Source organism: Protomyctophum bolini (genome assembly GCF_963924005.1).
Source record: "Protomyctophum bolini genome assembly, chromosome: 1".
Taxonomy (NCBI): domain Eukaryota; kingdom Metazoa; phylum Chordata; class Actinopteri; order Myctophiformes; family Myctophidae; genus Protomyctophum; species Protomyctophum bolini.
This window is the reverse complement of record NC_137862.1, coordinates 22,112,382-22,138,141: the sequence shown is the minus strand read 5'-3', so window position 1 is coordinate 22,138,141 and position 25,760 is coordinate 22,112,382. Positions and strand designations below refer to the sequence as shown.

Genomic DNA, 25,760 nt, shown 5'->3' with positions numbered 1-25,760 from the left:
TGGCCCCCCTGTATCTATCGGTACTCATGGACCCTTACACCCCATCCAGGGCCCTGAGGTCAGCTGACCAGCGGCTCCTGACTGTGCCCAATTCCAATTACAGGTCCAGAGGTGACCGTGCCTTTTCAGTGGCCGGCCCCAAACTCTGGAACTGTCTGCCCCTACATATCAAGTCTGCCCGCTCCTTAGAGGCCTTTAAGTCTTTACTTAAAACCCATCTCTTCTCCCTGGCTTTCAATGTTTGACCTAATTAACCTGTGTACTATTTGTGTTGCTTTGATTTTGTTTTGCTATGCTACTTGTGTTGATTGTATGTTTGCCTCATGATCGTGTACAGCACTTTGGTTGACCTTCTGGTCTTTGTAAATGGGCTCTAGAAATAAAGTTTGATTTGATTTGATTTGATATGGGAACCCCCCTGGTCCAGTGGTCCTAACACGTTGAAAACCACTGCAGTATTCGGATTGAAGTCTCCCATATACCTTCCTCCTCTACTAATTCTGGTATGCAATTGTCTTGATATTTTATTTCATATCATATTTATTTACTTTCTCTAATAGCAAACTAAAACATGAACCTTGGTTGAAAAAAACTAAAGTTGTCCTTTAAATACCACTTTCTGTCCATTATTATTTCCGCTGACCATCTAGTTTCAATGGTGACTTTAATATTCATATGGTAGACAGTTCCAAATGACAATTATACTGTACGTAGCTGCTGCGTAGCAATGAAGAAGACAAATTAATGATAAATATGATTTATGATAAATATAATGGAATATAGGCCTTGATGAAAAATAGGATTAAATCACAGAAAATAAAGTTGTATTAACTGCAGTTCCTGGTGTGTAGGCATGACTTTCTCTTGAACTTATTAATATAAATAACTATCTATCACCTATCACTTCACAGGTGCTTGACAGCTGAAATCCTAGGCATCGATATGAAAAGTTGTTCCCCATCTGAAGTGGTAGGTGTATTCCTTCTTGCAAAGTGGACAGGTTTTAAATGTGTATATGTAGGTATTCTGCAGCCAAGTCTGAATGGCCACTTTGCTGGTTTTGAGCCAAAGGATGTTCGCCTTGACTGTCTCCAGTGTTCTCCTGACAACGTGGAGTTGGTCCAGTCTCTTTTCTATCACAAAGAATTCATAGACCTAATGTACAAATAGTGCACACACACACACACACACACACACACACACACACACACACACACACACACACACACACACACACAGATGAACACTTGCAGTCCAATTCTAAACCTTTAAATGAATTGGTTTAAGTTTTTATAAAAAAATGTCATTTTATAAAAATATATCAATCACCTCATCATATTTATCGGTACAACTGAAATGGGATGTGGTAGCAGTCACGATGCCAGATAGATAGGGTGAACCCAAGGGGAACCTTTAGAAACAATAAAACAACATAAATAGTCAGTTTACTGCAGATACATTACATACATTGCTCAAAAAAATTAATTAATAAATAAATAATGTCGAATAAAGTTGAAGTAATGAGCTGGGGAAACATTTTATTCATGACCATTTACGCATGCTATAGAGGTCAAGGTTTACTGAGTATTTTGCGTGGCTTGTTGCTTTTTAAAATTGTTACGAATATGGCAACATGAAAGTCCTAGACATCCGTCCCAATTAAAACAATTCTTAATAACTACAATTACAATAACTATTTCTACAAGAAAGTAGTTCCCAGCCACCAGGAAAAAAACATCTTGAAAGTGCTTTTGAAGTCTGGGGGTCCCTGGCACAAAATATTTTCAGATTGGGGGGTTTGCGGCCAATTTGGTGATCCTTGTTATGAAAAAAAAAGAGAAGTAGGCCTACTCAAATTTGAGAAGTACCGATTTAGAAGGCCTTTGTAAAATCAGCCGATTCTAAAAACAGCTAACCTAAGGTTTCTGAAAACCTTTAATTGTTATTAAAAAATAAAAAATAAATGTTGCTACATGTAAAGGAATGACTCATTAGACACACAGCTCCCGGATTCAAAGGTATAACAACGTATACGTTGCACCAGGTCTAAATGGGTTAATGGATTAATGCTGCAACATTTAGCCTGAACAAGAATCAGATGATGCCTACTTTTCTACCAGCTGGTCCCAGTGTTTCTGCAGGAACGTCCAGGCGATCTCATTGCTCCTCGCTCGACCTGCCACAATGTCCACGATGATGGCCAAGTCCTGTGTCTTGATGATATGGTTCTGGAGAGAATTACTCAACAACCTGATGGAAAATAGTAGGAAAACACACAAATCTCCATCTTGTAAAAACACATTTCTTTATTCTATTTATTTTTCACAGTGTCAAGCTGTAAGCATCCAGATCCGCAAATGCTCACACACAGAGCATTCAGATAAATAACATGTGCGAGTGTTAATTTCAACGACTACTCTTTTCTTGCAAAATAAAAACTGAGCTATGACAGTACACAGATATTATAGAGGTATACATGCCACAGTATCTTCTCCTGGTCAGAGGTACGAGACAGCGCTGCCAGCATCAGGGCCCTCTCCTTACTGGATGTGGAGTTGCAGTATCTGTGGAGCAGGAATGTCCACTCCACATCGTCCCCTCTCATCACCCCCACCTGGAATATCAGCCCCCGCAGACTGGAAGGCAGTCTGTGTCACAATGGTTAAAATAGTCATACAGTAGTCTACATACATACATGTATACACATGCAACATTTGAACAATAAGAGTGAACAATTATTTATGTCTTGGATAATCAAACATGATACTTGTCTTTAGTTCATTTATTCATTATGTAATGTCCTTTATAACCGTTATTTTAATTTGTGATAGAAATAAATGGATTAAAATGCATTCCATTCATAAAAGGAGATACCCTGCATTAGTCATATGGCGTCATGACAGTATATATCTAACAAGTTAACAGCATTGTTACAACATTGTTGTTTCATTTTGACCACCAGGTGGAGGCATACATCATGTAGGGAACACAGCAGAATTATGACTTATGAATGTGTCTAAAACTCTAAATTAGATATGGTGTAACAGTGCACAGCAGTTGATAGCTGCCAAACGTGCCAATGAATATGAATTTGTGCCGAGCCAAAAATCAGCACACGTAACCTAGGTATTGTACCTATGGTATTGTTTTGTACGTATCGTATGTAATTGTATTTGTAACGTCCGGTATAATTGACATGTTATAAAGCCTGAGCTTCTGTGGGCTACTTTTCTAGGTCAGTCCAGTGATGTGATCAGGCATGTGATTCACACTGAAATCAACATCAACTCAAGTCATAATGCTAATTTAATTTGGGGTGATCACAAGGGACTCGATCGTGTGCCATTCTTTATCCGCAAGTAATACAGTAGTACATTTTCCGTGAATTAGTGCAACTTGCAGCTGTGTTAGCCGTGGAGTGGATGGCAGAATAGTCAGATACTGGACACAAAACAACCCTCTGTATCTAAAATAAATGTATTCCAGGCAGCACGCTTTGCTCTTCCATAAGGCAAGATCCAGGGCATTCTGGATTATGGATAATATATCTCTTAAAGGGGATGGCACCTGGCACACTGATTGGTTTAAGTTGCGTAACACCCAAACCACACCTATGCATAATGTAATGGGTAGCTTAGGTGTTTTAAGGATTTAGGTGCACGGTGGCACAAGATAGAGCGCCTCTTACACAATACTAAATCCCAAAATGAAGGAGATAGGGCTCCTGGCGTGAGATGGAGCCCCTTGAGTTCGGCCCTCACACCTATATGTCACACCATTGATCCAGCCAATATGTCTGACTCATAGTGGTTTGTCTGTCTCTGCCCTTTTGTGCCCATATACTTTGAGAAACTCTGCCAGTTGTTTCTGGCAGAGGCTGTGGGTCCGCTCGGCGCCACCCACACTCCCATGCATTAGCCAATTTGAATATAGGATATGCCATGCCGTTATGAATATACCAATACGGTAGTTGTCTGAGGCTTACACTTACACTTAATTACACTAATTATAAACGTATAATTTGATTACCAATGCTGTATTTAGTGCTTGTGGTTTGCTGCCAAGCACCACTGGATAAGCAAGAAGCACCGTTCTTGTGAGTATTGCTTACGGATAGTCTCCATCTCTAGCCATCCAGAAGTGGAAGAGACGCAGGGCCTCCTGTTCGGAGGTGTGTGAGCGGCCCGCCTGCACTGCTACCTCCAGCAGGTTCTTCCTCTTATTCTGGACAGCCAGAGAGCCGGTGTCCTCCCAGCGCTGGGCCAATGCCTGCCTTCCCAACATGGACCACAGGTGCTGCTACAGAACAGAACATAGTGGTGCAAAGGAGTATTTGAATCTATTTCAGACGCACTTGGACTTGGCTACCATGTACCATACCAGAAGGCATGAATTCATACTCATGGTGCAGAACATGGCTAATATCTCTATGTCCTAAACTCCCTTAAAATAGGACCTGGATGCAGAATCGAAAAAGTTGCCCATAAACAGTGGTCCGTCTGCATCAGTCGGACCAATTTGGAGAGAGATTACCAAATCAAACTGTGATGTCAAATCTGAACACTGTTTAAATACAACAAGCCTAAATATCAGAGGAATGCTATTAAAAAGCTATAGAACCTTTATGTTTGATGGAAAGTATGAGTGGGTGGGTTGCAAATTTGTTATAGTGATAAAATACACTGGACCTCTCTGCTGTTCCTTTTCAGGGTCACCAATTTTGCTTTTCAAATAGACATAATAGAGAAACCAAAATAATGTGACAGATGCATAAAAGGGGATAGGGATTTATTATTAACTGTTCCAATTTATTGTCCCTTAATTAAGTTCTGGTAGCTTTGTTTTGGAGTCAGTCAACACTTAAGCCTACCAACTTTTTTTTAAAGTTCTCGCTGAGCTATTGCTGTAAAGAAGTTTGGTTCTAGAACTGGTTCTGATCTTTATTTTTTATGATGGTTTTATATCATATTATTATTTTATATGATGGTTTTATATCTGCATCTTCTTCCAACCTGAATAGTGACACGCCCACTTTGGTTCCCACTTCACAGTAAGAAGAAAAGTATTTTCTTGGTTCCAGTTCCGAACCAACTTTTAGGGATCTGAACCTATTAATTTGGTTAAACATTAGGCAGGAAAAACAGGACCGGTTGAAGGTAGCGTATAAGTGATATTTTTTTGATTAAAACAAAACTTATTTTTGGTTAAATCACTATATTCTGATAGTAATCATTGCTACAGAGTGTTTGTTCAGTAACAGTGGTCTACCAGTCTCTCCAGCTCTTTAATAAACAGAAAATACATTTTCAAATTTCAGCCAATCAGGACAGAGTAGATATGTATGAGCTTAATTCTGATAGTGTTCCAGTTCCAATTTTGTCTTCTCATTTCTTTGTGTCATTACTTACCATTGCCATTCCACTTGTTTAATCTGTATCCTGACTGCATTCTCTATCCTGATTGGATACATTTTCAGTATCAGTTTCAGAAAATGCATTTTCACTAATAATGAGTACTATCACAATATTACACTTATTTTAACCAAATAAAAAAGGGGACGTGTGTGTGTGTGTGTGTGTGTGTGTGTGTGTTCATCATTAACTTTACGTTACAGTGCCGTCGCTACGTGTATGCACAATACGCACTGCAGGGCAACACGCCGAGTGGGGGGCAACAAAATGTGCCAAAAAGTGCCAAGCCGACCCTCATAATAACAAATTTCGAGCAGCCGTGTGTGCGTCCTCACAAACAGCGAAAATAGCCGATCTGAATGAGGAAATGCAGCGCTCTCGTCGGGAGGGGGGCAGCACAAATATCCTACGAGTAGGGAAACCAAATGGTCAGCTACGTCCCTGTTACCTTAAGAAGATGAGTGATGCAGGGTTCTCTGGCAAAGGACATCTTGATGATGATGTTCCTCATGTTATGAATGAATACAGTGATGGGTAAGTATTCCTCCTCCACCAGGAGGAACATGCTGAGGGTGAAAGCATCACTGTACCGCACTGATCCTTGTCTGTGGATAAACACACAACAAGTTTACACATGCTTAAAGTTTTACTTCCTGAGTGAATGAAGGTAAAACAATCAAATGAAGAGGATTTAATGATTTGTGATTTACTCGAGGGCTCGTAAATAAATAGTCGTTTTTACAGTGTTGTTAACAAAATTATTAGATTTTGTATAGCCTACATGAAATAATATATGGGCCTAGAAAGGAACAGAGAAGTAATCAAACACACTACTATTGATATTGCATGGATAGTCAGTTGGATAATCAGTTACTAGCTGATACTTCATACCCTCAGCAAGCTCACAAAGAGCCGCAGCGCGATGCATTGTGTGAGCTTGTAGATCTGCTATTTTCTCTGAACGTTCACCTGTTTTTACAGAATGTTTGCTAATTGCGACACGCCCAGAATAGGGGCGCTCAGGTTCGGTAAATCAACACCCAGAATATGACCGAGTATGTGCAGAGGTAGCAGAGGCAGGAATTCCCCTTTAGGCTAGTGGTTAAGATGTTGGCTTTCCCCGCGGGAGACCAGGGTTCAAATCCCAGGGTGTACGGTACCTGGCCAGATGAAAGGTGTCGTCCATCAGTCCGGTCCTGTCAGCAGGGCTGAGGACAGACTGGCCCCCCTGCAGCTGTGTGACCAGAGCTCGCAGCGTGAGGCTGTCATAGGACACTCTGTAGAACCCTGAGGAATTCACGTTGGCTTTGATCCAGGCCACCTGCTCTGGAAGCTGGATCGCCTCTGATGATGGGGAGGGGGCAGAGAGAGAGAGAGAGAGTTCTTTTGGTGGAAAAGGGTGTCAGATTCTTACTAAATACAGGGACACGTTACAGAATGCCATCAATGTTAGGGGGATAAATACAATTGAGGTATAGGCCTACATAAAACATCAGCTTGCAGCAAGTTTGTTTTGCCCCCGATATAGCATAGATGGTACAGGTACTCCTCAAGTAAATACAATGAGTCGATCTGTTCAGTTCAGGTAACCTGACTCCACCAGATGGGGGGCGGTATTGATTCATGGTCGTTAGTAAATGCAGATCAGCTCTGAAAGCTGATCAAAACGAAGAATTGCATAGAGTTCAAGACAGCTTATGAAGTCAATTTGTTCAAGGGTGATTTTACTACTTCACGTAACATCAGCACTCATTTGGTGTGTTTCATCGTTCAAGTGTGGATATCTCTTTCAATATATCGTTATAAAATCTCTTTGAGTAGAGGGGTGTCAGTGTATGATAAGAAATTGCATACTCTAGACATTATAAAGAGAGCTACCCTTAGTATTTGAATACACTGCTGGGGGAGACTTTCTCATACACAAGTTGTTTCCAAATGTCTAATGTCTCAACTTATCTCCCATTGCCTTTCCAGCAAGTTATGCTAATTGTTTTGCCAGTAACTTACTGGCACGTAGTGAAAACACTACATTTCCTCGATACAGTGATGAGGTTTAGAGAGATTGCTAAATACGCTGATATCATATCAACAAAGTATTATAATTATAGATTTTCACAACTAATTTTTAAGGGACAGTAAATGGACTTTAGTGCAGTTTGTCAGACGGATACAGAATATCACCAACATGACAATTTGCAACCATCACAGGAATGAATACAAAGTGGACTATATTGTTTTCAGTTCTGGAGTATACATGACACTTCACAGCATGGTGATTTGTTAAAAATGAAAAACAGATGACCTTCTTTGCCCTTCATCAGATGGGTGAAGACAGACGAGGAGTTGCTGGTGTAGAAAGTAAACGGGATCTGCCATACAGCAGCGCTACAGCAGCAGAGACACAATACATGTTATTCTCCACGTCAGAAAGAGAGACAAGAGAGAGAGAAAGACAGACAGACAGACACTAACCTCGTGTCACCAGGCCTTCCACAGTACCTGTGTGTTGGATTTCTTTCTATTCAAAATTTTAGACAGTGTCATCATTGTCTAAAGACCACCTACTCCAAAACCGCTAATTTTCGCACGCACGCACGCGCACGCACACGCGTGCACGCACACGCGCACGCACACGCACACGCACACACACACACACACACACACACACACACACACACACACACACACACACACACACACACACACACACACACACACACACACACACACACACACACACACACACACACACACACACACACACACACACACACACACACACACACACACACACACACATACAGTAGGCCTATGGGGTTTCCACCAGACAGAGACTGTCTGTTCAACCTGGCAAAGTCAATTGATTCCAGTCTAGTGACAAACAGAGCGAAGTGACCCAAACAGTGAGAAACTGAAAAAATCACACCCGTGTGAACTGAGTGGTGCAACTCCCCTCTCTACTCTCTCCCCCCCCCCCCCTTCTCCTCTCTCTCTCTCTCTCTCTCTCTCTCTCTCTCTCTCTCTCTCTCTCATTAGCAGGCAACAGGGCAGCACTATCTCCCTACTGGTACTCATAGTCATACTGGTGCTCATTAACACACACATTAACGTCACATAGGTAAACACAGACATTGCTGTTCCTTGGAGTTGTTGCACCACTCAAAAAACATGACTATAGTCTAGGAGAAGAAGAGAAACAAGGTAGTCAGAGAGAGAGAGAGAGAGAGAGAGAGAGAGAGAGATTCAGACGATGAGAGAAGGAATATATTGCTGTTGTTTTGCTTTACTCTGTGTCGTTGTGTGCTAAGATGGTGAAGGGAGATTGTCGGAGGTAGAGCCAAGCACCGCGGACAGACGCTGTCACCAGCGGATAGCCTCTCTGGGTTATCCATGTGTCCATCAGAGCTTTCACATCCACTGTCATGTTTCTCCTCTGGGCAGCCTGTGAAGGAAAGAGCTAGGCCTGTGATTTCTACTGAAACTATTCGTTTTTTAAAAGCACGCTAGTTTTCTAATAGACCACCAAAGTCTGATGTTTTTTTGCCCCATTCTGAATTTCCATAGACTTTTCTAATATATCGCATCAAATAAGAACTGTTCCAAAAATAAACAAATGATCCTGGTAGTTCTACTCATGGATATGAAGAATAAACTGTGAGAAATCAATGACTGCTGCCAAATAGTTACAGCTAGAAACTTCCAAATCATTGAATCGTATCGTATCGCCATAATGAACCAATATCGTCCATGTATCGTATCGTCAACCATGTACCGTGATACGTATCGTATTGCTGTTAAAATGTATCGTTACACCACTACTGTTTACACATCTCTTTATTCCCTTATATTTATTTAATTTAATTTTAATCATAATAAATGCATCATGTTTCATGTGTGCTTTGGCAATGTAAACAGTCCCGGTTATGGATGTTCCCGGCAACACTACAGGATTGGAGATCTTAGCATCTATGAGTATGACTCCACAACAACATTTAACATAGGGCAGAAGGACAGGTAGTAGTACCTCTGTCATTGCTCGCCATAGGTCATCTGGCGTGGCAGTATCGTAGCAGTGTTCTTTCAGGTAGTGGCGTATTCCACAGATGAACACAGGGTCTGACAGGTAGGCGTTAAGCATAGCAATGATGCTAGCCCCCTGAAACGAAGACACACATGTTTGTTGCGACCACAGGTTGCATTTACTATGAAAAGTTGCATTTCCCGTTAATCCGTTAGTCTGTCACCCCCCACGCCTCCATATATGGTCACGCATCATGACATCACGTCTAATCACCCACGCCTCCATATATGGTCACGCATCGTGACATCATATCTCCATACAGTATAATGGTCCCACATCGTGACCATATATATACAGTATCCAAAAAAACGCTGAGGTCCTGCAGGGTCACACAACGTACAGCCACTGGCAAAACTCATTCGAAAACCATTCAAAAAGTAGCATTCAAAGAGTAACATAACCTCGACCAGTCATGTCTTTATTGCGACCACAGGTCGAATTTACTATGAAATCGTAAATTTTTGTCCATCAGTGTATCACTCAAAATCCCCAGACATGGGAAAGCTCCCATATAGTATATGGTGCCCAGGTCTCGTGACATGGAGATCCCTGGACTTCATAGTAAATGCGACCTGCTGTCGCAGTTACGCCCATATATGGAGATCCCTGATCAATATTGGCCAGCAACTCTACATCTGACCTCAAACCTCAAACCCTTAGATCTCCATATATGGATATATGTTGATGTTGATATATATGTTGATCCTTCCCCATCCATCCTTCCTCTTCGATGTCTCCCTTTTGACTTATTTATACCTGTCCATTCAAACTCTAGACGGGCCTGCCCCAAAGTTATTAGTGCAGCCACGCCCAGCACACGGCGAAAACTAGAGTTCTCAACAGGCCCGAAAATTAAGGCCCGGCCCTACCTGGGCCCTCATCAAACTCTGTACACTCAAAAGAATGTCCCCACTACCACCCTTAGATCTCCATATATGGAGCTGACCTGTTCTGACATTCCATATGTTGATCTGACCTATTCAAACACTGTACACTCAAGACATGCTCCATATATGGCGAGTACAGAATTCATTCCATGTTGATCTGACACCCCTTGCCAAAGCGCCAGCACTTGCCCAGCATTCTGCCGTCAACAAGCACGCATCCGTCTTACTGGTAAACAGAGTCAAGCTGGAGACATACAACGGTGACAATCAAGTGGACACCAATGGAAATCTAACCAGTGGATACCAATCACCACTGGCATCACCAGGAACTGGTCCCTCATTAGCTGTCAATAATGACGTTGCCAGAGATGCTGGTCCCTGATTGGGCTACGGTCTTAAACAAGAGAGGACACTGACATACATACACCAGTAAGACGCGCAAACGCGGGAAGCGAACGCAGCTGAGACCCTGCAGATCATGTCTGTCTGTCTGTCTGTGTGTGTGTCTGTCCCGCTGTTACTGTATATGTGGACCTGGCCCCTTTTGTGCCCATATATGGAGCTGAGTGGACCTGGCCCCTTTTGTGCCCCCCTTTTGCTGATGCAACACACTCCATATTTGGATAGCGGGACAGACACACACACACACAGACAGACAGACATGATCTGCTAGGTCTCATAGTAAGTGCTCACTGAATTCGCAAAAATGAATATCAACATCTTAATACTGGCCAATAATTAGGTAACACAATAATTGTGTTTTAAATAGACATTAGTGCTTTCTAGGGCATGATTTGAGGCCCTAACGATGAATACAAAATCAGTATTACTGTCGAATACTTTAGATAGTGAGGGAGGTGAGATTATGACAGGCAGTTGTTGCTGTCAAAATATGACTACCCAGTCAAAATAACTATTTGTGTTTCAAATAGACACTTGCAACTGATGCTTTGATAATGATTTCATTTGGTAGTCTGATAAATAATACATTTGTAGATATAGCTTGGTTGGCAGACATCAATTAAATTCTTCATTTCCAATCGAAATGTACTCTATGCAATCCTTAGAAATGTACTCTGCCCATAACGAGCAGGGAACTTATATTAGATTATGTATTACATATTCAACACAGCTAGGCCAAAGATAATTTCTTATTGATGATAGAATGTTTTCCTTTAAGCCCTTGGGCCTAGAGTGAAACACAGATAGAGAGAAACCTTGTAGTAGGAGATTTCATCAAACATCTCTTTGATCTGCGTGGAGCTGCTAACAGAGAGGGATAAGGGGTGAGACGTCAACATGGAATCACTGTCTAGGGCCCTTAAGGTGTTCATCAGCAGATGTTCATCCTGCAAAAGAACAGACAGACAGACAGACAGACATGGTGATGTCAGTTTGCTTTGATAAACAGGTCTAAACACAGTGAAAAGACTTTAGCACAGATGTACAACCTCCAGGCACTACCTCCAGATACAACCTCCAGTTACTACCACCAGGCATAAGGACCTGAAGCTCCCGGGCCGGAGCTACAACCTCCAGGTACTACCAGGTACAGAGAGGTACATTATTTCTGAATGACTGCTACCTTTGTAAAATATTCTGTCCATGGAAATAAGGTATCTAAAGGTATCTAGAGAGCACAAAGTACGTTTCTGAACGTGCCAAAGTAGTTGCGTTACCATGCGTAACTTAGGTCATTTCTGTAACTGGACACGCTGTCGGTCTGCTGTGGAAATGCTTTTGATCGGCATTTAAAGAGCGGTTGCGAAAGGCCAACTCACCGCCGGCTCACACCAGTCAGGTTTGATGTGTCTGAGGGCGACGTGCTCCAGGTAGCTGGCAAAACCCTCGTTGAGCCAGAGGTCCTTCCACCAGTGCATGGTCACCAGGTTGCCAAACCACTGCCAAAGTAACCAAAGCAGTGTTTCTCAAACGTCTCATGTCATAAAATAATTTACACATGTCCACCTGAGTGAACAAGTTGTCATGTTTGTCAGAGCTGTACTAACTTACACTGCATTATGAGTTGTAATAAATTAAATAACTGTTTCTGTACGAGTGGAGAAGTTGAGGGACGACAACACAAGTGTATTTACATGGGCGCAGTCCTGTGAAATTGTTGCTCGCATGCTCGTTTTCCTGCACACGCCCGCAACTGAACTGACTAGACCTGGATTGTGTTGAGCTTTTTTTTACGCTTGCTTTTGTCACGCCCCTCATGAGCAGACCTGGAGTCGTTGATCCAGGCAACAACGTCTGCGTCCCATGCTCAGGGGTTGAACATTGGGGTACCATTGAAAACCTATATAAGGCAAACATTTCACATTTCAATTGATGAATAATCAATTTAATAAAAAAAATTTTTTACCTAAGGATCATAATAAACCTTGAACGATTACTATTGAAATTTATTTTTTAGCTAAGGCTAAATAATATTAGTCAGTTATTTTAGCAGAATTACTAAAGTCTTCTTAAACCACTTCTTGATTCTAGATTGTTTCGTACTGTACAGTTTCTTTGTATTTATTAATTCAGTAGAGCGTGTACCTGGTGAGCCAGTTCATGAGCAGTGATCAGGCTGACCAAGAACTGGTCCCTCACGCCATCCCTGTGGTCCTGGTGGAAAAGAGACCAGTCCCTGAACATCACCAGACCCCAGTTCTCCATGGCACTGGCCTCAAAGTCTGGGATGGTCACCAAGTCTACAAACACAGTAGCCACACACACACACACACACACACACACACACACACACACACACACACACACACACACACACACACACACACACACACACACACACACACACACACACACACACACACACACACACACACACACACACACACACACACACACACACACACACACACACACACACACACACACACACACACACACACACACACACACACACACACACGTTAATTGCGATTGCAATTAATATCATCATCATACTATAATTCAGCGAATGTCTGAATGTCTGAATGTCACTGACAGAGCGTTATCTCATCATTGACTGCACGAATCACTCCCACTTTTCACACAGGCATGGACCATGATTATATGGAGGTCTTAACGCTCCCAGAAGACTTTTTACAGACGCAACTGTCATATTTACTGTACAAATATTGTTTTTACATCACCACACGATCCCATGGGCAATGCGCCTGGGTGCAGTACCCCCCGCGGCCACAAGATGGGGCAAATATCTCACAACGGGTAAGGGCTAGTAATACAAATTGATTGAGTTTAACTTTGACAATTGATCGCAAAATGTATTTTATTTGAAAAGTTAGAACTGACATGAACCCTTGGGTTCACCCATCTGGCATTGTGACTATAGTACCTAACCACGCCCCTTTATTTTTATAATTTTTAGCCCACGATTTTGTAACCCATTTTTCACCCCTGTGACAATTATCTAATGTGATCCTGGGCTCTCCATATATGGGGGACATGGGGAGAGCATCGGACTTGAACTCATGCTTCCTTCATGCCTGAGTGTCCAAGTTGCTCCTTGACACCTGACAGGGGGGAGTTTCCCTGGTTGGACGTAGCGTGTGGAAGGAACACGTTATTCCAACCAGTTCCTTTCCCCTCCATCAGGCGCCCCGGCTGGCCAGGGGGAGGCAGTTTAGAGACCAGGATTACTAAGTTATTATGTTTTTTGTGAGGGTACCTACCCTAGGGGACACGGGGAGAACACAGAAAGGCCCTTTCGCCAACGCCACCTCAGGTATGGGCACTGATGACGCGGAGGAGGAAACGCCGCCAGTGCCCACAGTGCCCCGAGTGGGAATCGAACCCAGGACCTTCTAGCTGTGCGACGACAGCACTACCAACTGTGCCACCGTGCCCCGTGTGTGTGAGAATTTAATGATCAGTGAATCGATTGTGTTCCAGCTTGCATCAATACACTTTGAAAGTTCCTATTTATCTCATCTTTAACTTCCATTCCACCAGTGGGCCCCGGGCCCACATGCTTGAGAAACAATGGTTACTCACTCCATGAAGCTTTGCCTGCTCTTGTTAAGATTGGTCTCCTATTCACGTCAATTAGTCAAATATTGGATTGTTGGCTCAGGAATGTGAATAATATAAAACATCAAGGTTTCATGGCATACGTATTTGATAGAAAATCTGTCTTTTTCCGTGGTGACAAATACTTTATCAGGTATCTACCTAGTTTTGGAAGGCGAATAGTTTAACAGGTACCTACTTTTGGTAGGGGGTAGGCGAATCCTTTAACAGGTACCTAGTTTTGGTAGGGGACAGGCGAATCGTTTATCAGGTACCTACTTTTGGTAGGGGGTAAGTGAATACTTTATCAGGTACCTAGTTTTGGAAGGGGGTAGGTGAATACTTTATCAGGTACCTAGTTTTGGTAGGGGGTAGGCGATCTGGAAAAGCTCTTCATAGAAGTCCAAGATGTCCACAGCTGTGTGGAGGGCGTGGTGGGTCTGGTTCACCTGGTGGCTGGCTGTGAATACAGACACCTGCAGCAACACACAGCATGGTGACACGACGATGACATTCATTAATAGTTCATTTCTCAACTGTGATTGTGATATCACGGATTCGGGGCCATGTGGACCTTGTACGTCCATTGTTGTGGACATATGATTCTATGAAAAACATTTTAAAATAGTGCAAATAGCACTATTTGCACTATTTTTGTGTGACACTCTTCTATGATGAAATAAGAGCTAATTGAGCTAACAGAGCCTGCATGCTTGCTCATGGGATGAATTGAATCTTGACCATCAGGTCAAAATTCGTGTCAGATCCTGTGTCCTGTGAGACATGACCTTTGACACGAATGTCTCAATAGAAGAGCAGGGAGACCAAGTTATAAGTTATATTGTATTAATATACTCTACCATACCGACAACATTAGATTTTCAGGAAGGGAACCCCTTTTGAGGTTCTTGTCGCTATGTACAGTATATAGCAGCATAACATTTTTGTACATTTTGAATACATATTTTAAGTTTTTCAGAAAACTTATTTTAGAAGGCGTTTTAGAATCGGCCTCAGTCCTAAATGGGTTAAAAAAAGATTACATACAGTGAGGCTTCAAATATATTATAATAAATATTGTCACTGTCAGACAGACAATATTACAATATAACAATATCAGATTTTGGCACCAATGTTTATTTATTTTGAGGGGCGCTAGTTCAATGCTTGTTTTGTAAACGCATTGACAATGAAGGGAAAATGTACGTCATAATGTGACATTTACGTCATATTGTCTCTTTATTGTTAATGGCGTTTAATGTTTGTGTTTGCACCGTTTGTTTTACATCACCATTACATCACCTAATCAACATGAGTTTTACTTTAATATATTAGCGCCCCATACTTCACATTGGTGTGATTTTTTTGTTTTTAGGAAATGGAGGGAGAGTGATGTGGAGTGACAAGCAGCGAAGGTCGTCTGGATCGGAGTGAACCCACGACACGCTGCCTGTCAGGCTGGATTAGCCTATAGGTGGCCAGCACCAATGTTGTTGACCTCACCTTGACTCCTCGCTTTGTCTCTGCTGAGTTGACAGAGTAGGACCACAGATCATAGACCACAAAGGCCAGCAGGTAACTGCTCATCCTCACACTGGTCTGGTAGAAGTCTTCCTCCAGGCCGTCTTCACGGACCTTTGTGTAAAGCTAAACGAAGAGAGAAAAACAACTTTATGATGCGTGAGCCGATAGCGATAGGTGTATATTAGAATAGTGGTTCCCAAACATGAGGACTAGTTGAATGTACAACATTGTTTTCTCACTCAACAGTAAACAAACCAACATACAGTATTATCCCGGATATCAGCACATTTGTAAAATGTCAATCATGCTCCAAGTGCTTGTCACCAGTTCAAATTATTTTGGGGCCTGAAAAGTTTGCTCTAGTCTCTAACCAAACCAAATCTTTATTCCACACCTTTGGCATGTTGGAAAGGGTTACGTGCCCTCTCTGTCGAACCACTGCCAGAGAAAACTTAGCCTTCTTGTTGGGTTCATCAAAACAGGGGAATGCCATCCTGGCAGAGCTGGGCTCGAACTGAGTGGCTACGATATATCTAGGTATATAGAACACAAAAACAAAAATTATGGCAGAAAAACAGGGTAAAACACTAGCGATGTGATATTAATTGAGGCAACTCTATTTCAACTATTCTACCACAGGTTTGTATTTAAGGAAATATGTTGTCACATACACATACAAATGTAGAAAGGGTAAAATGCTTTTTGTTATACAGCCATCAGCAAGGTGATTTTAAATCATGGCTCCTATACTAAACTCTAGTAACAATGATGAATTTATTATTTAGTCCCCAGTCCTTTTGGGTGTTATTCCCGTCACTGTAGGGTAGGCTATATTTGCACATAATGAAATTTGTCCTCATGTAATAGGATTGTAGGCTCACAGGAAATGGGGAGAGATGGGGAGTAATATTATATTATTTAGTATAGCCTATACCATAGTAACAGAATCCATTGAAGATATTGTCAATTATTTGGGGTATACTAATCTAATATTGGATTCATTGCAAACTGACCATTAGGGGACGAGCCCAAATAGTTTGTGATGTTTTTAGAAAACCTTATGCAGGGACGTTGCTGACCATGGCCGCCTTACGCATGATATGTTTGTGCAAAAATCTGAAACTTATCATCAAGAGCCAAATCTTTACGAGTTCCCTCCCAGCTATCGAGAGATCCTAAGTTGATTCACAGACTGACAGATCTGCTAAATACCTAAATTCAATTGTTGTCATGGAATCTTCCTCACCTGGGAGAGGCATCTGCGGGCGACCGGTAGGAGGCTTTGTAGATTCCAGAGTAGCCTCCAGAAAACGTTCCATAATAAGAGAGGTAGAGCTTGTATTTGCACCCGGGTACGAGAAGCACATCCGAGAGCAGAGCCAGCTGTTCGGTACCCGTAGACTCCAACATGCGCAGGGTCACAGGATCTCTCGCGGGCCTCTCCTGTTGTCGTGCAGTGTCTCTGTGGAGCAGCGTCCCCCACACAGTGACGTCTTGCAGAGTTGCCTCCGTTATGGACAGGCCTTTACTATTCAAGACGATGAGCCTGGTGTCATTCAGCACCGTGATCAGTATGTGAACGCGGCCGGTGAAGGAATCCGTGCCAAGGTCAGGGTGGATGGACAGGAAATACTGGTCGGGTTTGACGCTGGTGGGAAGTTGGGGTTGACTCCACGGAAAGGCTTCCTCTGGACGCCGGGTCGCTCGGGTGACTGTGTCCGTTTGTACATTAAAATCAGCCCAGGCACACAGCAGCTTCAGGCACATAACTGCAGACAGAGACAACATGACTACAGCCTGATCTAGGAGAAGGAAGACATACAAGTGAAATGTTATATTCATCCTGTAGGTTGACTGAGTAAATATGCATGAGGTTTTGATTGATTGATTGAAATCTTTATTAACAGTTTGCAGAATTACAGTACATTTCAAGCACAAACTCAATACAAAGACTGTTAACTGTGAGTGGACGACCCAATTAAGCCTTACACTTGTTTACAACAGGGTCCACATTGTTCAATTCATCAAAACATTTAGAGACAAACAAATAGACACTTCTATGTAGTTAAAGAACAGAACAGGAATTCTTGCTTTGCGGAGGCCACTTTGCTCATCAACAGGTAGACCCAACCTTTCAAGATGATTTATTGTTTAAAGGAGAGGAATATACTGCATATTGATGACAAGACTCATGCCTCTATCAGTAATCTTTGTTTGAAAGACTAGGTCATATAAGGTAGTTAGACTATAAGAAGGTATAAGGTCTTATACCAGAAGAAGGAACAAGACCACTATCGAAAAGGATTTTAAAACAAATACCTCATGGGACATTTCATCAATCCAGAAACATTTCTTAGTTTATTTTTTTCTCAATGGTGAAATTAACATTTTACTATAGTTGTGCTACATCTCTGTGTACGAGCGTGTCAGTGTGCATACTGTATATGTCCTTTGTGTATCTCAAGATCAGTCGGACAGGTATCCGACTGACTCCACATCGGGCCTAACCTTGAGTCGGTCGGATACACGGTTGTCCAGAAGCGACACAAAAGGCTCTGGTCAGGCTCTGCCAGTGGACCCTATGTCCCCACACCTGTAGAAATCCCAGCCTCTGCCATGGCAACCCAACAACATCACCTAATCAACATAAGTTAGATTTATTAGCGCCCCTCACTTCACACGGGTATGATTTATTTTTTTGTGGCATGCTCGTATGCACAGCTTTGTGTGTCTGTTCAAATGAGCTCAGCTGATTGGCTGAGCACGGAATGTGATGTATGATGATAAGAGTGCCGCTCACTTTACACGATTGTGATTTTTGCGACTGTTTCATTTTATTTTAAATATCCGCCCATATATGGAGATCCCTGAAAATGCATGTAATCTCTGTTATATCGTTGACATCCGGGACAGACAGATAGAGATCTCGTTAATTCGTTATATGGGAATAAAAGGGAGACAGACAGATACAGAGATCTCCATATATGAGCGGATGTTGTGTTTGACATCAGTGCATGTTATAGACTCCCTATATAAACCTTCTCCATTTTAACCATGTTCGATTCAATGAAAACACAAGTCCCTGCTTCTGGTGACTGTTGACTTCCTTCTAATGAGTGAGTGGGCCGTGATTTGGGGGTGTATCAGGGGTCCCGGGGGTCCACATACACGCAATTCGGTGTGGTTATGCAACCGTTTCTATTTGTGTCTGACTCTGATGTCAGTGCATTTTGTGCACGAAACAACCATCAGGGGCCCATATTTGGAGTAGCCTACTCTGATGTCATATGATGTAAGAGTACTGACATAGTCTGGCCTGGACTCCATATTTCATGGGCATGGCTAACACTCCATAATGGGCACGGCGTGACATCACGCCACGTCACAGCTTATTGTCTATGTAAAGCGATGGGCACAGCTGGTGACATCACGTCACGTCATAGCTTATTTCCTTTATAAAGCGAACCACAGACCTCAAAGGTCGCAGATGTAGAGTTTGAGCAGACCAGATATATAAAGGATAACCTTAAGTGAAGTAAGACTCACAATGGCATATCAGTCGTACAGACGTACAACACTGGGGATCACTCTTCAGGAGAGCTTGGACGAGCTTATTCAGACCCAGAAGATAACAAAGGATTTAGCCCATCAGGTTCAGCTGCAGTTTGACAAGGCCATCAACACAGCGCTGGCCAATCGAGTTGGGAACAGGGTTAACTTCAAAGGGTCGCTGAACACCTACAGATTTGTCGAAAACGTGTGGACGTTTATCCTCAACGACGTGGAGTTCAAAGAGGTCACTGGCCTTGTCAGGGTGGACAAAGTCAAAATTGTGGCTTGTGACGGTGAACCAAAAACCAAAAACTAAACCCGGGTTCAGTGTGATTTTAAATATCTGATGGTAATGAAAAGTCTAAGTACATTCATTACATATTTTAAATGTGTTAGCCACTGGTTCCAACGACAAGCAGAGCACATGGTATGGGCTATATGAGTATAAGTAGCCTTCCTTCACTGTGACAGCATCACCACACATCCAAGACAGAAGATTACCTCCGCTCACCACCAAGCAAAGGTGTCTTCAATGATCACCACTGCAACTTTAAATAGCTTCGGAAATTGGAGAGGGAGAATCTTTACTAACACCTGCTCCTTTTATGGCTGAGGCGGTTACATAGCTGGATGATGTGCATGGATGCTGAGTATGCCACCAATCCATTTCCCAGGTGGTTAGCTACCGACAGCCAGTCATCTTAAGCAGAATTTGCATCCCACGTGGCTACAGAAGGATCCAGCCCCCATTATCTGCCAGACGTCAACTCTGCAGTGTATTGGATGGAAGCATTATAGTCACCGACCTGCATGAGGTCCTTTCGTCAGCGGATACAAGGTTGTCTCCCATGCGCTCCCCAAGGTATTCTTCATACCTTGCCCTGCTTGAAGTGTTCCAGCAGCTGGGTGCTAGTCCACGGAGACCATCATGTGGACCAATGAAGTGCGAGAATCATTCTGTAATGCTCTCTTCTCTGCCCATGTGACAAATATATGAAAATGTTAAATACATGTCAAATGTGAATTACGTCAATATGAAGGACGGATATATACATGGTCTGCTCGTTGACTAGCAGTTTTCCTTTTTTTTGTGGCCTACTGAATATCCTAACTATTACAAACTGCCAACTTGCTTCTGCAACTACTAATAAAAAGTGCCAATGAACTGCTTCAACACTGACCATTGTTTACTTTCACTATTTGTATTAGACCGGCTGACAATCTCTTCAGATCGTTGGGGTGATTCCTCTCTGTAAACAATGCATAATATGAGTTTTGGATCCCATCTCTGGAGAGTGTAGTGTTTTGATCCTAAAGCCTGAGGAGGTGGTCAGCTGATGTTACGCTGACTGAGTCTGTGGATGGTATGACTTGGTTTTGACTTTGGTTGGTTTGTTGTCGGGATGACATCACGACCAAATCGGAGACTTTGTTGCTAGGCGACACCAAGTCTTGTATGCTCTTTTTTCGGACAGGGCTGAGCATTTCTCTACTTGGTGGTTGCCCTGTGGCTGCACTGCTAACCGGGTGCTGTTGTGGAGCAGTACTGCTCCGTTGGATTTGAAGCGCAGGAAGTGATTCACTTAAGGGTGCGCAGTTCCCATTAGTGGCCCAGATGACACTTTTTGCCCTTCTGCTGGCTGCAAAAGCAGTTCACTCCATTCAAGTGAGCTGAGCCAGAAGGCAAAGCTCTCTGTCTACCGAGCAATCTTCGTTCCTACTCTCACCTTGGGCCATGAAGGACCCTCAGGTCATGACCAAAAGAATAAGATTGCGGCCAAAATGAGTTTTCTTCGATGGTTGGCTAACCATGGCTGGCATCTCCCTTAGAGATAGGGTGAGAAGTTCAGTCACGCAAGAGAGACTCGGAGACGGAGTCGAGTCGCTGCTTCTTCACCTCCCGGCACGTCGCACTGGAAGGAGACACCGGGGCAGACCAAGGCACAGTTGTAGGCAACACATCGACTCACTGGCCTTGGGATCCCCCATGGGAGGAAGTCACTAATGTTTCTCTGGAGAGGGAAGTCTGGAGCACTCTGGTGGAGCTGTTGCCCCTGCAACCCGACTACGGATAAGCGGTAGAAGATGGACGCATGGATTACCATGATATGCATTTAATACATTTTGGTGCAATTCATTCTATAATTAATGATAAAGTAGGGTATGTTTCTAGCGCTTCGACTGGTTCCACCAAGTGTAGACCCGCACTTCCAGCCAATAGCATTCGTCCACAAGTTCCAATATGTCGGATTTGAATTTGCATAAAAATTGGCTTCAAAACGGGTCTCTAGAAAGTAAACCAATGGGTCACGTCACGGGTCCCTTCATCCATAATGTTTACAGAGCAGTCCACACATATCCCCCGGCTGGAAATTCCCCCGCGGTGCCCCCTGCACCCGATGGATTGATGCTTACTCCAACTTGGCTTCTCACTGACTGAAGCCCTGGCACTGGACCGACCCAAATGGAGAAGATTGGGTTGCGCCTGATGATCAGTCCACACATCTGAAATAGGCCTGTTCTTCACAGCCGATGTCCTCACACGTTTCCGACAGGCGTTATTCGCCCTCATAACATAACTTCCACCGCACTGCTTGCAACCCCACTGTGGTCATGTCATACATTGAGTTATACTGGGCGAGTATAGCTTGCCCAGTTCACCCTCTCAGTCCTTGTTTTGGTTTGCTGTTAACAATACAAGTCTCAATCCTAGCGACTGCCGTGCAGTATCCGTTTATCATAGTTCTATGAGGCCAGTCTATGACGTTGATCATCTGTGATGTCTGACCAAATATGGGCATATCTATAATGCACCTGTACCTGTCAGAGCACTTGCTGTGTGGAACTCTGAATTTGGGACAGGGCATATTGCCTCAAGCTACATTTGTCGGCAACAGTGACTACAACAATTCTGCATACCGGTTCTGGCCTAGCTACCACTGATCCGACCAACTTTGGTCCTCAGAAATATACACTGAAAGTACACTGCACATGGACACACGCAGATTCATCTATGATGTTTTTTTTGTTTTTTTTTTCATCTTCTCTTCGGGTTAAAATATTTATTAAAAACATGACAAAGCAAAGCACAATATGTGACAAAGCCTTCACAAAAGGGACACAGCAGCCGGATGGTCCTCTGTTATGCCATCCGCCAAGCTTAGCGTATTGGATAGAAAGGCTCCACAATCTCTGCAAAGGTCTTCTTATTCTTCTCTGCAAAGTCCTCGGGGTGAAGTCTTATATATTCATTCATGTCCCTGTCGAGTCTGGCATAGGTGTAATTTTCATATTTCGTAACATAGTAGCCAATAAACCAACCAATGGTTGCTAGTAGGACTTGACGATGTGCACCTGATTTGAGTGGTGGTCTGTTGTTAATGGCGTTCTGGAGCATGGCCGAGGCCCAGCCACACAGACCCAGCCACACAGACGTCCTGTTCACGATGCCGGGGGGAGGCAGAGCCTTCCCCTCGTCTGGGATCAGCCCCATGACTCCAACTTCAATGTATTTACTCTTGATTGTCGTCTGGTATCATCGTGCCTCTATTTACCCCTATGATGACGGTACTATGAGGTCAGAACCTGTACTTTGAGGCCTATATGATGACATCAGTCACTGACAACATCACTACTTGGGTACCCACAGTTGCCTGCACGGGCTATTATTGTGCAATGCGCATGCAGGTGAAATTGGCACAGAGTAACTTGGAGAGGCCACTCTGATGACAGTCCACAATGAGTTGTAAAGCAACGCGTTGTGAGGCGTAATCGTGATGAAGCACAAGGAAATAGATATAATATTCAAATACTGTACACAGGTTCTCTATTCCCGCTGAGGCTTCACTAGAGCGCCTCTTCAGCAATTACTTATCTATAGGTACCCCGATCCATGCCTGTTCAAAATGGGGTACCTGTTATAGGTATACACTACAGTATACAGTACCCCATTTGATCAGCCTGGTTCTGTACAACTTGAGCACATTGTGAATTAACCATTTATATGCCCTATTACAAATATAGTGAAAATAGCAGATCTACAAGCTCACCACAAGTTGTGAGGTGATGTGTTGTGAGCTTGTAGATCTAATATTTTCACTATTATTGAGTTGATTTTGTTTTCTGAATAGTTTTTTAATTTCTTAAACTCAAGTACAATTTTGACTGAGCAACTTTACAGTAATGGTTGAGTAACATTGCACCAGGAGTATTTTTTTTCCCTTTTGTTTACCAAAACAAGAATATGTTATTAATTTAAAATAGTTAAAGAACACCTGATGCCCAGATGAAAAAGATGGATCATACACTGACGGAACTCAACATTTCCAAGTCTTCATCACATTTCAAAACAAAAAAATCACACCTGTGTGAAGTGAGGGGTGCTCTTATCATAGTACATCATTGTAACATGTCTATTTGCTCATTGTCAATGGGAATTTAATGTTTGTGGAATCTACACTAATAGCTGAATATAGGAGGGGTAAAATGATGATACATTACAGACCATATGCCTTTGAGTCCAATTGGTTATATTTGTACATCTCTCCGATTAACATCACTGAAAGTAGAGAATAGTGTAGCTATAACTCACCTGTGCGGTGCTTGATCCAGTATAAAGAGAAGTGCCAGGTATAGGTGCTCATACAAAACAGCAGTGAGAGAAATAGTCCCTGTCCTATTATCTCCCTGTCCAGTGTGTCCACACTGATAAAGAGTCATTCAGAGCTGCATGACGGTTTAACCATGTAGCTACTGTTCTTACTATGACCACCACCATTATAGCATACCAATGACTAATCCAGGGGTTTGTTACCAAACCTATTCAGCTTGAGACTCAAAATATAAATTTGGTGTCTGCCCACGACCCAAACTTATACCCAAATAAATAAAATGGATGCATTCAATATCGTTGCTGTCGGTAGAAACATCCCTCCGTAACACCCTGCCTATTTCATACTACTACAGCTTCACACAAAAGTATCAAAAGTAGCAGATCCTCCGCAAGCTCGAAATGTGGCGTCATTCGAGTGAAGCAACGTCTATAAAAATGGCTACTTTTGCTACTTTTGAAAAGTAACAGTTTTGGACTTCGACAAATGGGGTTTACAAGTTATAAGATGTGCAACCCAGATTCGGCACAAACAAGGGAGTAAATTATTTTCGCTCCTACGTATGCCACCAAAATGTGGAACGCCCTACCAACAGTCATTAATCCCTTGACTCCTTCTGGACGGCTGCAATTCGAAACTGGCCCCCGTAAAATATGAATCCCCCTCACCCACCCCTTATTCCCCTCACTGTATATGTTTTTTTCTCTCCTTTGTACCTCCTTGAATTTCAATAATTATGATGATGGTTTTTCTTTCAGTATTTCTACCTTGGTGTCATTGTGTTTTGTTTCTTGTGTGCGGCTAGTGGTTTATGAGTTATGGCTGGGTATCTGAACAGTTTTATGAAGTTTTTAATGAAAGTGATATGCAAATATAATATTTGTCATTCAAATTGCAGCCATTTGTCTCTCTGCTATGCTACTACACCATCAAGTTCTGACATGGAGGAAGACGCAAATCCTCTTTCATTTCAAGCAGGAGGGAAACTTGCTGGACTCTCCAAGGTTATCTTGAAGAGAAGTCAAGATCGGAAAGACAGGGACCTCGGAGATGGAAAAAGACGCAAAGATGAATTCACAAAGAAACATTAGCCCCTTAATGAAGATAGAGAAAAAATATCTCACCCCAGGTTCTTCTGCAAAAGCAAGCGAGAAGGGCCACCCGGCACCCGGCGTATCTATCGCAAATGTTATGGTTAAATAACCACGGTTATCCTATAACCTACAGTTATCTAACCTTCAACATTTGCATGTGAGACTCTCATACACTCCTCCGTTATCACTAAGAGAGAGAGAGAGAACAACCATTCCCGGCTGAACCCGTCCTTGGACACCTTGCAAAGGTTGAAGCGACGACCAGTTCGCCGCCAAGCAAACATCCTGCACCGAAATGCCCTTGTATAGAGCCCAGGATGCTGCCACACTGCGGGTAGAGTGAGCCCTCAACTCCACAGGTGGTAGAGTACCTCTGCTGGAGTAAGCCATCTGAATGGAACATCAACATCAATCATGTTTTATTATCCCCAGGAGGAAATGCACGTCTCAAAGTGGGGACTGCCCATAAGTCTGACCTACGTGGCCGGTTAAGACTGAGGTTAGGGTTAGCGAACTACGTGGCCAGTTAAGTCTGAGGAATAGTGTTGTTAGTGGTCGGACTAACGGGACGTCGGAAC

At 42.9% G+C, this 25,760-nt stretch overlaps 3 protein-coding genes across 3 annotated transcripts; 1 reads left to right on the top strand and 2 right to left on the bottom strand.

The window, feature by feature from the left end:
* Positions 1-663: 663 nt before the first annotated feature.
* Positions 664-24,089, bottom strand: LOC308309850 (endoplasmic reticulum aminopeptidase 1-like). Its single transcript, XM_080755785.1, has 18 exons — positions 24,070-24,089; positions 17,173-17,728; positions 16,321-16,459; positions 15,906-16,049; positions 14,758-14,878; positions 12,927-13,081; positions 12,161-12,280; positions 11,597-11,728; positions 9,436-9,567; positions 8,699-8,853; positions 7,714-7,796; positions 6,572-6,755; positions 5,860-6,016; positions 4,112-4,299; positions 2,481-2,648; positions 2,110-2,250; positions 1,330-1,411; positions 664-1,155 (listed from the first exon to the last, which is right to left on the bottom strand). Exons 2-18 carry the CDS (start codon positions 17,712-17,714, stop codon positions 931-933), a joined length of 2,868 nt encoding a protein of 955 aa, XP_080611911.1. The 5' UTR covers positions 17,715-17,728; positions 24,070-24,089; the 3' UTR covers positions 664-930.
* LOC308319691 (transcription initiation factor IIA subunit 2-like) lies at positions 19,474-19,794 on the top strand (the record flags this gene model as incomplete). The annotated part of the gene is made up of 1 exon (XM_080769836.1): positions 19,474-19,794. The coding sequence occupies one exon, from the start codon at positions 19,474-19,476 to the stop codon at positions 19,792-19,794; it is 321 nt and encodes a 106-aa protein (XP_080625962.1).
* Positions 22,639-22,971, bottom strand: LOC308319687 (NADH dehydrogenase [ubiquinone] 1 subunit C2-like; the record flags this gene model as incomplete). Its single annotated transcript, XM_080769824.1, has 1 exon — positions 22,639-22,971. The coding sequence occupies one exon, from the start codon at positions 22,969-22,971 to the stop codon at positions 22,639-22,641; it is 333 nt and encodes a 110-aa protein (XP_080625950.1).
* Positions 24,090-25,760: the final 1,671 nt, after the last annotated feature.